This window comes from Lycorma delicatula, chromosome 1 (genome assembly GCF_047948215.1).
Source record: "Lycorma delicatula isolate Av1 chromosome 1, ASM4794821v1, whole genome shotgun sequence".
In the NCBI taxonomy this organism is placed as follows: Eukaryota; Metazoa; Arthropoda; class Insecta; order Hemiptera; family Fulgoridae; genus Lycorma; species Lycorma delicatula.
In genome coordinates, this window is record NC_134455.1 from 207,354,085 (window position 1) to 207,369,801 (window position 15,717).

General features: G+C 32.2%; 1 protein-coding gene across 5 annotated transcripts in view; it reads right to left on the reverse strand.

Moving 5' to 3' along the window:
• LOC142327837 (transducin-like enhancer protein 4) overlaps window positions 1–15,717 on the reverse strand; it is a 201,691-nt gene that overhangs the window by 82,102 nt on the left and 103,872 nt on the right. For 4 of the 5 annotated variants that reach the window (XM_075371188.1, XM_075371205.1, XM_075371182.1 and 1 more), the window contains 2 exons: window positions 10,342–10,371; window positions 8,357–8,555 (listed from right to left, as the gene is read on the reverse strand). In XM_075371188.1, coding sequence (XP_075227303.1) covers window positions 8,357–8,555; window positions 10,342–10,371 — 229 coding nt within the window. The remainder of the gene's footprint in view (window positions 1–8,356; window positions 8,556–10,341; window positions 10,372–15,717) is intronic. The other variant, XM_075371196.1, reaches the window with a different exon arrangement.

Genomic DNA, 15,717 nt, shown 5'->3' on the forward strand with positions numbered 1-15,717 from the left:
AAAAAGCCATCTAACATCCCGAATAATAGGAAGATCGCATTTTACTGTAAACTGTTTATTTCAATACTGCAAACATTTTCGTAAGGGTAAAAGTTAGAAATGAGGGTTAAATACTGGATACTTGGTTTCAACTTTAGTGTATGTCAAATATATTCAGTTTTTACTTCTCCTAGAAAAGTGTTAGAGTTCTAGACTATTTAATTCAAGATCGAGAAATACAAGCATCATACCGAAAGGGAAAAATACTAGGGTATTACGAAAAGTCGAGAATATTTTTAAGATATATTAATCTTGTGTCACGAAACGGTGCAGCAGATGTAAACATAAATTCAGCATGCATGAGCTATATCTCGGTATTTAGGGCTGAATCAATCTGTCACTCCGCTGTGCAAGTAGAATTATTGCTTTATGCGTACAATAATGTACTGAAAGATCTCACTTGTCTCGCGCCGTGGCATGCCGATGATAAGAAATTAAAAGTTTTGTTGTCTTTATCATTGATGTTTAATAACGATAATATCGTTTATAATGATGCTTCACACTATTATTCAGTTCAGTATAAAAAAGTATTTCAGTCTGTGTTATCGTGTTACTCCATACGGTACGATACAGTTTTTTAGTTCATTTTTATAACAGCTTTGTTCAGTGTTATTTTTATTAATTTTAATTTACCAATCGGGTTTTTGTGCCAGTTGGGTTTCATCAACAAGTGATTCTGTCGTGAAACATAAACCAGGAAAACCCCAGCGTTTTTAAAGAGTCGGAGCGTTTCTCAACCTTTCAGTATTTGCGACCCAATTTTCATCGCCTTCCTCCTCTACAACAATAATAATATATACAATAATATTGTATTTTGAGTATTTTGGCGCTAAAACTACACTACGACTTTAATTTAATTACAAACCTTACAAATTACAAGAATAAGTAAATTTATTGATATTTGGCAACACCGATCTGCTGCATTGACAAACCAGAATCGATGCCTCTTTATTGCTCTCTGACTTACGTCCACCATATCGGAAATTCTCGCGGCTTTGCGAAAAGTTCCGATTTGTCTCGAACATTCCGAAATGTCTGCGCGACCGTCTGCACAAACCTCGTTTAATTCCAGCCACTCTCAGTCGAGTCGATCTTTCTATCGTTATCGAATCTATCGTGAATGTGTTTGTGTAATTTGCGTGTTAATTGTAACTCACGGTATTAAATATTCACGGCAGAAGATTTATACAGAATCATGGATAGATTTTTAAGTGGGCGTATGCGAGCATTAGACGATAATGAAGCATCAATAAGTGCACAGACGAGCGTGGTTCCGAAAATAAAATCAAGAATAGTTAAATTTTGGGTTTATCAGTACTGACGAAAATGAAGACTCTGTAAAACAAAACACGTCTATGTTGAGTCTTCAACAAGACTGAGTGACATGAAAGAACTGAAATTAAATCGCAACAGGTAGGTAGCTGTAATTTAATTTCAGTTCTTTTGTACATCCTGACCCCATAGGGGAACACACCCTCCATGTGACGGTTTCGGTCGCTACGCCACCCCTCTCCGTACCTAGCCCTTACGGGCTTTATCAGAGATCATCTTCAGTACCTCGGCAATGCCATCTTTCAGTCAAGCCTCAGTCAGGATGCCACGATGCGAATGTTACAAGCGACATTCCCATAAGAACAATCAGCGCTACTATTTTATTGCGAGGCAAGATAGTTATCAAACGGGAAAGTTTTGCAACGTTTTTATGAATTAAGAGACAAAATCTTCATTTTTCTAGAAAAGAAAAACCGACCGGAGGCCGAGAAGTTTCGAGATGGTTTATTTGTGATGGAATTGTGCTACTTGATCGACGTATATGAGAAATTTAATGTCTTGAATCTTCAACTCCAAGGAGCAAATACACATGTTGTATACGAGTGATACAGTTACTGCTTTTTATACAAAACTGGAAATGTGCAGCAGAATTTTAAAACAAAAAACCTAGAAATGTTTGCAAATGTGGATAAATGTGTTAAAACTTACAAGGCTGAAAAGCATGTGAAAGTTGTCTTTGTAACCATTGAAAATCATTTAGCCATGCTGGCAAAGAATTTTAAATGTATTTTCTTGCTGACGACAACTTGATAACAAGTTAGGAGTGGGTTAGGAATCCATTACAATCCTGAAGGGCTCTCAATTGCCGAAGAAGAAATCTTCATAGACTTCACGACAAATTGCGAAATCAAAAGACAATTTAGTAATAAATCATTATTCGAATTTTGGGTAGGGGTGGATGATGAGTTTTCTGCACTGAAAACAAGAGCATTTCGTATACTATCACCATTTTCAACATTATACCTTTGCGAAACTGAATTTTCTGCGGTGGCTGTTTTGAAGACAAAACATAGATTTCAGCTAAATATAGGAAAAAAATTCAAAGTGTCTATTTCTAATATTAAACTTTCCTTCAAAAACAATGTTGCTCTGCAAGACAGACCCAAGGTAGCCACTAATAATTAAACTTGTTTTTAATTTAGTACTGATAAGTTAATACATTGTGCAGTACTGATAGAATTCCATATATAATTGTATTGTTGTAAATGTGTAATTTATTTATTATGTCAGAATGTATTTTGTTTTGCTTTTCTTTCAGTAAATTAATACATTTTTTAAATATTTTTTTTCGATATGCTCGTCCCCCACATTTAGTGTTATCACGCCCCCCTTAAGGGGCGCGCCCCACAGGTTTAGAAACACTGTTGTACAGTATAATGTAAATGTAGTCAAGAGGATGAATGAAGACAGGTGGCTAAAATGAATTATCTTTTTAGTTAAATTCTAAAAGAAAAAGAGAACTGCGATTACAATGAAATAAGGGTTCTGAGATCGCCTAGCAAACTAGACAGTTAAACGATCGGCTAGATAAAGAATGATAGCTTCTGGAATTCGAGAAGCGATAGCGGTTGAAAGAACCCTTGTTAAAAATAATTAAGGAATAAAATAAAATTCGGGACGTTGGTCCTCTCTCACGTTTTGATGAATCCCCTATAGAGATAACTAAAAATGTAGCATGGGCCTATCTACAGTCTATAATTATTGCCATTGAAAACTTAAGTGATTATTTCACTGTGATCGACAAGCTTTTTTTTAATAAAGGGTTTCAAAAGAAACAAAGAAAATGTTTTGTCAGTACAAAAAAAATTCAGAATACGATCGGCGGAAAAATCCGTAGAATACCCTGCAACATAGTATCCGCAAAAATCGGTGGAGTGCGTTATCAGTTCACTGTTTTATGAAGGCATAATTATAGGAAAAAGAACAATTACTTTCAATTTTTTCCCAGACGAATTAGAGCAGCGTTATTACTTGAATAAGATAAAGTAACCTTCCGTGTGCAGCACGAACATCGATGAATTTATACAAAGAATGTTTTAATAAAAAACAGTCATTTCAGCAGGTCGATGGTCGATCCGCAGCTCAGTCTAAAAGTTTTGAAATGGCCAACTACTGAAAGGATTAATTAATGGAGAAATGATCCGGTTTTTTTTGTAAATTAAAACATTTTAACATGTTTTAAAAAATCTTTATATATATATATATATATATATATATATATATATATTTGAATTAAGCTCGTTAATCTGTCGAACAGATAGACGATATGTAAGGTGGTGATCTGGAGTAGAATATTTATTATGATAAAAATAAAGAATAATTATCAGAAGTGTAAACTTTCTTGTTAAAATAGGCCTAAAGTAAAATTATTATATTTTTTAAATATAAAGCATATTTTAATATAAATATACTGGATGTTATAAACGAACAGTTGTAGGCGATCTAAAACGATGTCCGTCAATTACGAAAATAGCAGAGCTAATCCCAAAAGTAGCAAGGATTCCAGTACAGGCTTAATTAAGTGATGAATGAAGTGATTTTCCCGGTTCCTATATAACGATCTTAATATATCGTTATACATCAGCATTCTAAGACCTCCGAAATCTAGATTATATTAAAACCTATTAGCAAAAGATTTATCCAGTATTCACGCAAAGACTGGTTGCCAAATGAACATCATTATAGTCAGGAAAAAAATTCTTGTACCAGTTATACCTCAGAGGCTTTAAATACATCACATCCACGATTAACAGTAAGATAGAAATTATAAAATAAAACGTTAATATATTAGATTACGAGGGAATCAATATTTGATATTTATTGATTCTATTTATTACGGAAACTTTATTAATATTAATGAAATAATTTTTGGCTTATCTTATATTATGTTATAAGCTAAACGGTCATCAAGCATATTGGCAATGTGGAAGGTACTCGTACCTATAAGTGCAATATAAACAGTAAACGTGTTTATATACCATTATTGAAAACCGTTAAAAAAATTTATTGCTGATATCTGCAAAAAGTTGTTCTGCTTTTTCGAACTATTACTTTACCGTTTAAAAGTTGAGCAATGAGAATGTTAATCTGTATGAAATTTACTTTTTTTTTCAAAAAAATTCAAATACCTAATTTAAGTTGTTTTACATCCCAAATAACAAATAAGATAATACTGTTTTTACGTAATAAAAGTGGATAATAGAAAAACTGTGATTTTTAAGTTTTAGGTTACCATTTTGATTGTTAAAATTAATACAAAAATTATATGGAAATTATTTTATCAAATTAATATTTAAAACTACGTTCTAATTGACTTCTTTCTAACCGTAATTGTAACTTCCGAGAAACAACCCCACTGCTAAACGCCACCCCTTATAAATAGAAAATAATTACATTGCATTTTATACACACACACACACACACATATATATATATTATAGGGGAGACATTTTACCCACGAAATCTCGCTTTGTACTATTCATATTAGAGGCGTGATATAAACTCAATTTTAAGACCCAAATGTGCATCACATGTGACTCAAGTATAAGCTAGATTAAATCGATTTGTACGTAACTACGCGTGCGTGTTTACGTGTGAACACATATATGAGCATAATTAATATGACATTTAATGTCTCTGTGTGTGTGTGTATGAATTAATTACAGAATTTAGCTTCAATCCGTCAAGTAGTTTTTAATTAGGTAATCGCAGAATATGAACAGAGTGTGTAAAAAATTGTAATACTATTAAATTAGGTAGTATACCATGGAGTGCTTAGTACCAAACGCTTCTTTAGCGACTAAGAGGTAGCAAGTCAAATCCTACTACTGACCGGATCAACATTTGTCTTTTCAAAATCATTAAATCAAACGAACACGCAATCCCGAACTATAAAGCAAATTCACTAAAGATGTAATAAACAGGATAGCTAGATCAAACGGGTACAACTTAAAGCCTGACCCAATAACTATGTGAAAACTGCCTTTTTTATACAGCATTAACAAAATGTACAGATATAAAATTAATGCTAGTATTAAACAGTAATATTCCTTAAAATAGATAAGTCAAATGGAAATAAATAAGGTGAAATAGATAAGTCATTCGGTAAAATTACCTGAATAACATATCAACTTATCATATCATAATCGGTAACATAAATCATATCATATATTTTAGTTTAAATGAAAAATATAACTTAAATACGTCAACTAAAAGACGGGCAGGAGTGAAAGATAATATTAGCGAAGCACTGAACTGTTCTCTTTTCATGGAAAGTTGGTTCAGATTAGAATCGGGATATTATTATAGTAGTTTATAAAACAGTGTAATGTAGACTGCAGTTAGAGGTTGGAGGATGTTTGCTAGAGTCCAGTTTACACTCAACTAGTGTAATTATCTTGTCTGAAGGTGTTTCTTCTTCTTCACTACTATTTGCTGAGAACTTCTAGCAACTAAATAAACGCTTCTTTCGCTCGCTTAACTACTGCAGTTGTAGCTCATCGTGGGAAAACGACAGGGAATTTCCGTACGTTTCCCTCTAGTGTTTCTCTTTCATCGTCTCTCATGCGTCGATTAACAGTGCAGTCAATCAAGTTCGATAATTACGTTGCGCACAAGTTAACTGAGTAACTGATCTATCTCGGTTTCACAGAATCGATTCCCTGTATGCATTTTTTCTTCCTTCTTTTTTTTATTTTTTTTAACTCGATTCACATTGCTTTCAAATCTTCAGTATTATAACGCTACAATTTATTCTTAATATAACGATTTTCTGATTCTAAAACTAGGCAAATAATTTTAATAAATACAATTACGAAAAGCAATGCGTAAAACGGGAACAGAACATATGAACGATGAAATCTTATCCGAAATACCTTGTAAAAAATATATTTTTTTTTTACTGGATGTAAAATTATCAATAAGTATGTATTTTTGGGGTAAAATATTTCAGATGGTAAAATTGTATAAAGAAAGAATTATTAAGAGTCTGGCGTTTAAAAAGTAAAATCAAAGGATAAAAAATCAGCAGCTGGTAAAAACTGAAATTATGAAAACAAACATTAGAAGACGAAAATCTCCATTATAACTCAAAAAAGCAAACTGAAAGGAATTTATTTTAGAATCTACCTGAAACTAGTAGATTACACGAAACAAAATAACGAAGGAAATTAATTTTTTCTTGAATACGTCTACGCACATCACATACTAGTTTAAGATTTATAAAACAATGCAAATAAAGTCAACTTATTTCCTTATGTACATGTAAACTTGATGAAAAATGGAAATATAAATAGAAATGCAAACGACTATAAATGAGCCGTACAATAAGGTAACACAACAGAAGACGCAAATAAAAGAACTTATTCTTACACCATATTCAGGTGGGGTTGTGTAGGGCTCCAGATGTTCTAATCGGGATGGAAAGCGAAGAGTACAAGTAAGAGAGGGTAGGGGGCTGTAACCAAGACGACCAAGGGACCCGGATCTTTCCTTTTCATTTCAAACACAGTCGAACCGAGAAAGGAAAGGAGTCGTCTTCGGTTGTCAGATCAGCCCTTTTCAAACTGCCCTTCACCCTCTACTCACCGACACCGCTCCGATACAAACCCTCTATTCCTGTCACTAGTACTGCTGCTACTATTACACTGATACCTACCTAGCAACCCCTTAGGAGGCAGTACTTTCCCCTGGAGCATTTAACCCCTTTATCTCGTTATTCTATTCCCTACCTCCTCATACCTCAACTATCCAGCGTTTAAACTATTACATCCGTTAAGAAACGAATGATTTCAAGTGATCTAATAAAATGAAAACTACGTAATTCACAAAAACCATTAACAAGACTACACCGAACACGCAATGTTCGGTACATATTCGTAGCAATTGGCATTCAGTCAAACACAAAATTAATAAAATTTAAAGAGTTCCCGTTTACTCACTTCATGTCTCATTAATAACTTCTGTTAAAAATCGGAAACATCAATTTTCCAACAGTTATCGTTACAAAAAAAACTTATAAAACAGGTAACTATTATGAGCAATAGCAACTACAGTACAGCAGTTTGTTTGGAAGTAAAAAAAGATAAGTTATTTGTTTCAAACGTTTATTTACCATTAATAATTTAAAATTTTGTTAATAGAAGAGAGACCTTAATCCTGTAAGAATAACGGAGATCGATTCTCAACAGCCGATTGGAACTTGCTTCAACAGTTTAATGTAGAACCGAGAACGCCGTCAAATCTCTATTACAGAAGTAGATATCAATATTACATTTCAGCTATTATAATTATTTCAGTGGCTTTAGGTTCTAAATTTTAGATCCAAATTCTTTGATTTTGTGAAAGCATAGTACTCTATTAAGGGGAAATTAAAATATATATATATATATATAAATATGGGAGGCCTAAGTTGACGAAAGATATCAAAAAATGTTTCGGACTTCAATGAAGTATAAATTTTACTACTAAATATTTTACTTGCAATCATATGTATGTGTGTGTATATATATTTTTTTTTGCATACTCTTTTCAGCTAATACAGGAAAATTTTATCATCTTATTTTTGATGCTTTTGTCGATGCCGTATCCCTATGAGTATTATACGAATTTATATTTTATAAAAGCAAACCGAACCAAATTTATGTTTACAGAAATTTTTAACGTATCAAAGCGATTTCAATCGCTCTTGAGATTACCAGCATTGTTGTATCACCGAGAGAAGTAGCGAAAGCGATTGATTGTTCTTACTTGAGTAAAGAACAGTTTTTTAAATAACAATTTGGGCCGATTTATCATTAATAAAGTTAATAGTTCTCTATTATGTAAATTTAAAAAAAAAATATTTAAAATCAGAATATAGCAAATTTGTAACAGATTATGAATGTTAATTGTTTTTAACAAAAACTATTCCTTAGAATATAGTTTATTCTCTTACATTCAACAATTTATTTGGATAAAAGATTAAAAAACAAACATTACCACTTACCGGTATTGGGCTTAACGTCATCCCTGAGATCTGGTTTAGCTGTCAGCATGCTGAGGGGGTGTGTAGGCCCAGCCAGCGCACCTGATAGGCCAAGAAGAGATGCTGCTGAGGCAGGTGGTCCAGGCAGACCCGGATGCGGCATCATAGGTATCGGAGGGGCATGACCAGCGTGAGGCAACTGCTGTGCATGCATTTGTTGCTATAATAATCCAAACATATAAAATTAAGAGTACATTATAAACGATTAACTTAAAAAAAAACATACACATCAAAAAAGTTAACTCATTTCAAAGAAAATAGTGTAAAAACGAATCCTAAAACCGAAGGTAATGTTTCTTAATCTTTGTATACATATATATTAAATGTCCATAGAAAAGACACCTAAGACGGATAACTAATATAATTCTTCTTGGAAAAGCGAGAATTTAGTAGCATTATAAAGAAAAGTGTGAATTGACACGAGTTGATGTGATTTTGAAGAATCTATTACCGAAGAAATTCTAGGAATAGAATTTTATGGCCTAATTAGTATAATCTAAATAAAACAGTAACATCTACATAAAAAAATTCCACGGTTACAAATATTATAACAAGTCCCTACATAATTTCACAAGAAGTACTCAAAGAATTAGCAAGATATATGAAGAAACAATAAAAATAAAACGTAGTAACTATAAAAAATTATTCTAATACTCTATCAAAAAAAAAACAGAAATCATTTACTCCACGACATGGAAAAAAAATCCGTTTAAAATTCAATTAAAAAGTTGTTTGGGTTTTGTTGTAATCCGTTGTTAACTAAAACACTGACAAATATACATATAAAGACAAACACGAGCGCCCTTACAAGGATACATTGTTAAAATTATGCGGTTTTCATCCACAAATAAAAACTATATTCTTAATTACAATATTACTGTTAATTCAAAAATTTTAACATGTTAGATTTTCATGTGACATTTTTGAATTTACCAAAGAAACTGTTTCAACAAACTAAAACTATTTTTGTTACCGAAAACTGAGAAATTTTTTCAAATTACATTTTTCCTATAAGTTATTCCTATATCTGTTTCGATAACAATGAAAAAAAGCTAAATGAAATTGCAGTTAGAATAAAAATCTATGACTGATTACAAACGAAAAGCCTTAGAAAATAGACTCGTACGACTGTGTTAGCGCCGTACTGAAACCAAAGATAGAAATAAAGTCAAATCAGGGTCATTTAACTGAATTGTTTTGAAAAACTATCAGCGACATACAAATTTAAAAAAAACTCCGATTTTTTCTTAGAACATAATATTCCTATTTCAAATTAAATTGGATTTTGACAAAATAAATGCAGGAGAGAACGAATATTTTAAACATTTTAAAATTCAAAGTTATTTTACGCAAACTTTTTAAAGCTGCAATATAATAACGATCTACCTTGAAAACTGGAAAAATCTGTTCCACTATCACTACTGTATTTTTCGTATATAATTTCGGTGGAAATCTTAAAAAGAGAAGTAATGTATACAGCATACGCAACATCCGCTACAATAAAAACATACATCATATGATGGAAGAAATTACAATTACAACATAAAATAAGTCCAAATAAAAAAAAAATAAAAAAAATAATTGTTTAGAAATAATCTTCAAACAAAAAACAGAAATGACAAAAGTATAAATTAGAATTAATAATCAGCAGTTCATAAGACCATTTCTCGGCCGCAAAAAAAGTATTCTGTGTCTAACAGTTTTTTAAAAAGGTGTTACTTTCATGAAAGTCTGTCTACTTTAAAAAAATTAACTAAAATTATTAGTCTCTTTAATTTAATATTACCGTAATTCATTAGCAGCAAACGCATCCTGCCTTTTAGGTACTAATAAAATATAAAATAATTCTCATTGTAAAATTAAGAAAATTAAAATTTATTTTTATTAACCCATACACTCATGTAATACAGTAGTTTTAAAATAAAATACGACAATAATTTTCTTACCAGCAGTCGCGGGAGGTCCGGCCTTTGTTGCTGAAACACAAAAAAGAGAAGAAAATCACTACTCCAGATTATATAACTTCTATTTTTGTAAAAGAAAATAACTAAAGAAAAAAATGAATGTAATTTTTGTCTTATAGTTAGGCTAGCAGAAATACAGAATTGATCAAAACCAGAATTAATAAAAAAAATCATTCAGATTTTCACGAAAATGGAAATGTTTCTACATTCTACTCGCTAAAATAATATTTTAATTGTTAAGGTTTTAGCGAGTGAAGTCTGTCTATGTCAATAAAAAAAAGAAACTAAAAGCTGTGAATTAATTTCATATAACCAAATAAAAAACAGAATCGGAAGTGAACGAGAATACAGGTCCAGAGGTGAAAATAAAGCTGAATCATAACCTAAAATATTCATTTACCGAGGTATTTATTGTCAATCACAAAATGGCCTCTCCTGCTTGCCTGAAAGTTCGTTCTATTATTTTCTACTGGCGACCTGGTCACAAGTTTATCTCACCATATATTTATTCTGATATTTTATTCTTTAAAGCGACTCGAACCTTACAGTCATCAAACACACAACGACTATAAGTGAATATCGTAAAAAAAATTGTTTTATTAGGAATATTTATTTGTTTTGTTTTTGTTGTTATATTAGTGGCTGTGTAAAATACTTTGAGTACTTATTACTACAGTGTATGTTATTTTAAAATCAGTTCTAGAGGTCAATGTTAACGATCTGTTAATGGGACGTTTTGCGTAAGAAAAAACAGGAAGATTTGTTAATCGTGTTGCTGGTATAAAATTACATTGATGGGAGTTATATAACGGACTAAGGTAAGAAAAAGAAATTTCTCCAATCCGTAATAAAAGAGCTTTACAAGGAACTAAGGCAATTCCTAAAATTGGAAGAGAAATTGCTAACGTACATTACAAAAGGATGAAGGTGTGGTTATGTGAGAAGTCATCGGAGAATAAAACTTAAGAGTAGTAATTCGTGTACGTAGGTAGCAACCCATTATCAGGAAAACTCAAGCATACATACAGACTTCTGAAGAATTAACGAAACTAAGGAAATATGGAATAGAATTCAGTAGCTGTTTCTTTATATTGCGAGAAATCAATTACTCGCTCTCAAAAACAGGGAGTTTACCTCGAATATCAGTATATTTCCAAGTCCAATTTGACGAAAATTACAAAAATAAAACGAAATAAACAGGTGGCTAAGTGCAACATCATATTATGTAACTAATGCGCTGATATTACTTCGAACAGTTTTTATGAGATTTCAATTGTTCTAATCAAATCATCCAGTCGGATTGGCAAAACTTCAGTAGCAAATTGTAATAATGAGCGTGGTTTACAAGTTAATGTACCATTTAAAACAAGACAACATGACGGTAAAGGTTTTCGAGAGCATATCGAAAAAGCGAAAAAACATTACAAACACCATTAAGAAATAATACGGATCAAGTAACGACTCAGGGCGGGTTGAAGTCAATTTTACAGCCACTAAATATAATATGAATAAAATATTTAGCGACTTTTAAAAAAAAGAACGCAGTAAAAGGCTAAACAAAAATGAAAAGACGACAGGTTCACACAATCGAAACGTAGAAGCGCCCAGATAAAACTACACACGGATTAAAAAATGTCTGCGATAATATTTTTTCAAATTCCATAACAAGAACAACTTTGAGTGAATGAAGAAAATATGCAGCACATCAGTGATGAAACAATAGTAAAGATTAATAAATGTAATTGCTTCACTAGAATTTTTTTTAAAAATATGGTCTACACTATTCACTATGTGTTGGTTTTGAAATTTAAGAAAACGTATTTGATTTCCAGAATGCAACATTGCCGTACAACCAAAGGACAGTGAGAATGAAGTACCTTCAAGAAAAGTAATTTATTTTTAGTTTTCGGCAAATAAGAGTGAAAAGATATTACAATTAGAGTAGTTATTTATTTATTGCACAATTTTATTTATTAATTTTTATGTTGTTATACTATTTTTCTTCTCAAGTAATTTTTTTTATCTAGGGTATTAACTAAAAATCTTTTTTGTATTTTCGATCTCCAAAAATCGAGTGTGGAGTAAACACGACAACGAGATTACTCGAGTAAGTAGTACCCAAGTATTTTTTTTTAATGAATGTAATTATGAAGCAGATGCTATCAGTAAATGTATAAAATACTATTTATTCAAGAAGGTTTTTGAACGGTTCCTTGAAGGACAAGCATAAATAGATAGATAAATAGAAAATTTCTTATTAGGTTAAGCATTTGAATGGACTGACATTGCAAAACAGTAAATAAATGTGGCGGGATTCTCAACTGATAAAAATTTTATTGCCACAATTATCATTTTTCGGGTTTTATCAGCGGCTGCTTTCTAACATTAACATTCAATCGAAAAAAATTAATATCCGTTGAATTATAGAAAATACAAAGCTATTAAAAAAATTAAAAATTATTTTACTGACTTGTAATTGTTTTTATCTGTATGAGAAAACCGCACGCAAAATGTGTTTAATAATAAGCATCACTTACATATTACCAACAGAATTTACACAACGACTAAAAACGAAAAATATATTCCGGTATTCATTCGACTTGTCTCAGAACGACGTAGTAGCAGAAAACTAACTCAAAATCGATTTCAGCGTTTTCAAACTACAAAAACAGCAACATAAAACCGAACCCATAATGGATATCGGTACCCAACACTATTTATGAAAGACTCTCACACAACTAGCGCGACTAATGGATCTATATGTTATTACTGATTGTTACTTCCGTTTGTCAGGTGGTTACGTGTCAATGCAGTATACGTTTTGTTGCAATGCAGGATTGTGAGTACAGTTGTTTGTGTAAAATGCCTTATTCAATCCATGAGAGGATATAGCTATAGTTATGGCCCATATTCGTTCTGGATCGTTTGAAGAAACACGTCAAGTATTCGTAGAAAACTTTGTGAATGCCAAAAATGGTTTCAAAACTGAACAAGCTGTTAGCAGAGGACGGTGGCCTCCACGTTTCCCAGAGTTGTCTACCTGCTATTTTTTTCCTTTGGGGCTACTTAAAGACGAGAGTTTATGCATCTAATCCCCAAAATATTGATATACTGAAGGTAAACATTCAACGAGAAATCAATGCAATTGACAACAACGTTTTTCGTCGACGACTATCAATATGATCAGTCGAGATCAAAAGTGCATCGATGCGCAATTCAAAAGATTGAACATCTTTTATAACAAGGTAAATAAATGCAACATTTAAATTACGTTTTATTTTTCTTATTTAATTTTTCCCTATCGCTCGTAAACTTTCATTCCAACATAACCTACCGATTCTGCAGAGGTTAAGTTACGGGTTCGGTTTTATGTTGCTTACTCTGTATAACTTAGCCGAAATATTTTCTGATACGATATCGGAAGAATAAGCAGCAAATCGTGTAACTCAACGACTATTGTAAACGTTAAGCTACAGCTGTAGTCATTTTCTTTCACTACCAGAGGATGAATACGATGGTAGTTACTAGATATAAGCACCGTTTAAATTGAACGCAAATCGTTTACTTGTCTGTTAGTTGTTAACGTATAATGTAAATTATCAACAAATAAGAGTTCAGTGGTAAAAGGGTTCATATCCATTTTGATACATAAGAAAATAGGCGAAATAAATATGCAACCGGGGAAAAAATTCTTATTTATTAAACCAAAAAATATATAACTTAAAAAAATTAAACGGCAGGATTAAAATGTTCTACAAAAAAGGAAAAACGCCGCCTTTAGAAGATCACAGTGAAAAGTAGTGCATCATAATTACAAAAAACTTTTTGAAATTATAATTTCGTGTAATTATGGAATTATTGGTTTTCATTATTTATTTTTACAAAAGTTTAAATCTTTTTATCATCCTGATATATAATTAACTTGCGCGCGCGTGCACGTGCACACACATACATAAAAAAAGAAGTTACACGAAAGGAAAAGAGGGTGAGAGTATGCTTTAAGAAAAAGAAAAGATGTTGAGAGTGCGAGATATGAGCCGTCTTGTTTTGAAATTCAAAACAAGAAAAGCCCTGATTTAGGAGATCGCGCGGGAAATCTCTTCTACTGCTCCAACCGATGGTGCCGACCTCACCGCTTCGTCGCCGTACAATCTCATCATACCTCAACCTCCTTCCGTTCCGTACACACAAGTACACGTATACAACGTCCTACTGCGTTCCACCCTCAGTCACAATTCCAAACCCTTAAGACTCCCACGAGATTAAGCCTAAACCCTTCTTAGTTTCCTTCTATCTCTTTTAGTCCGGACAGAAGAAATCCTGAGGGGGAAAGAAAACAAGTCGACTCTCGCCCTATACCCTACCCGGCATTACTATAAAGTAGGCGAAAGAAAAGGGGAAATGTAAAAGGGTGTGACGCAGATACAAAGGGGGATATAATGACACAACGTGCGGCGCTTTTTTCACACTATTATAATAATACTCCAGCAGCTATATTTTTATTTAACGTATATAATCGTATAAGTTAAATGCCTCATCAAATGTTACAGCGTAATCGTCTAACTTTAGACGAATTACAATAACATTGATAATTTTGTTTTGGTTTTAGATTCACTTTTAATTTTTAAGTTTCAGTTTGAAGGATTTGAAGAAACCTGTAAATAATTCCATCGTAAAGAGGTAACCTCTTATTTCGTTACATTTTAAAGTAATTCTGTCTTCTAATAATTCTCCTTGTTACTGCGCACTAAAAATAAAAACTCCCAAAAGTAAACGAATACACAGATTTCTAATATTAAAGAACTAATTAATTTCTCATAGATCAATGATATTTCACGATTACCGATCGCTGTCCCATCCACTCATTTTAAATACTATTGGCACAAACTCAAGGATTACACTCGACCGGATGAACGAGAAACAAAATTAACGTAAATTCTAATCAAACATTTCACCGGTTTTAATGTATAGGGTAGCGTACGAAATGATCATACATTTGTTTCGGCAATAATTTTTATTTAAATTATTCATGAGTTTTATGTCGGCAGAAGTGACAGCAGTTCATGAATATTAGTAGTTTTTTCTCTTTCCGAATGAGCTGTTTTGTGTATCGTTCCAAAATAGCTGACAAAGGAAGACTGATTGTTGAACAGCGCGTAAAGTCTGTTTGTTTTTTAATGAAACGAAAAGAGTGGTACTAACACAAAGACGGTTTCGTGCAAATCTTCAAACTCGGTGGTCGCCTTAGTTTAAAAAATACGTAGACTTTACGAAAACTTTAATAGTGATGGTTCAGTATTTGAGAGTAGGCGCGAACGGCCTGCCGATGTTCGTTCTCCATAGAATGTCGAAGCTGTC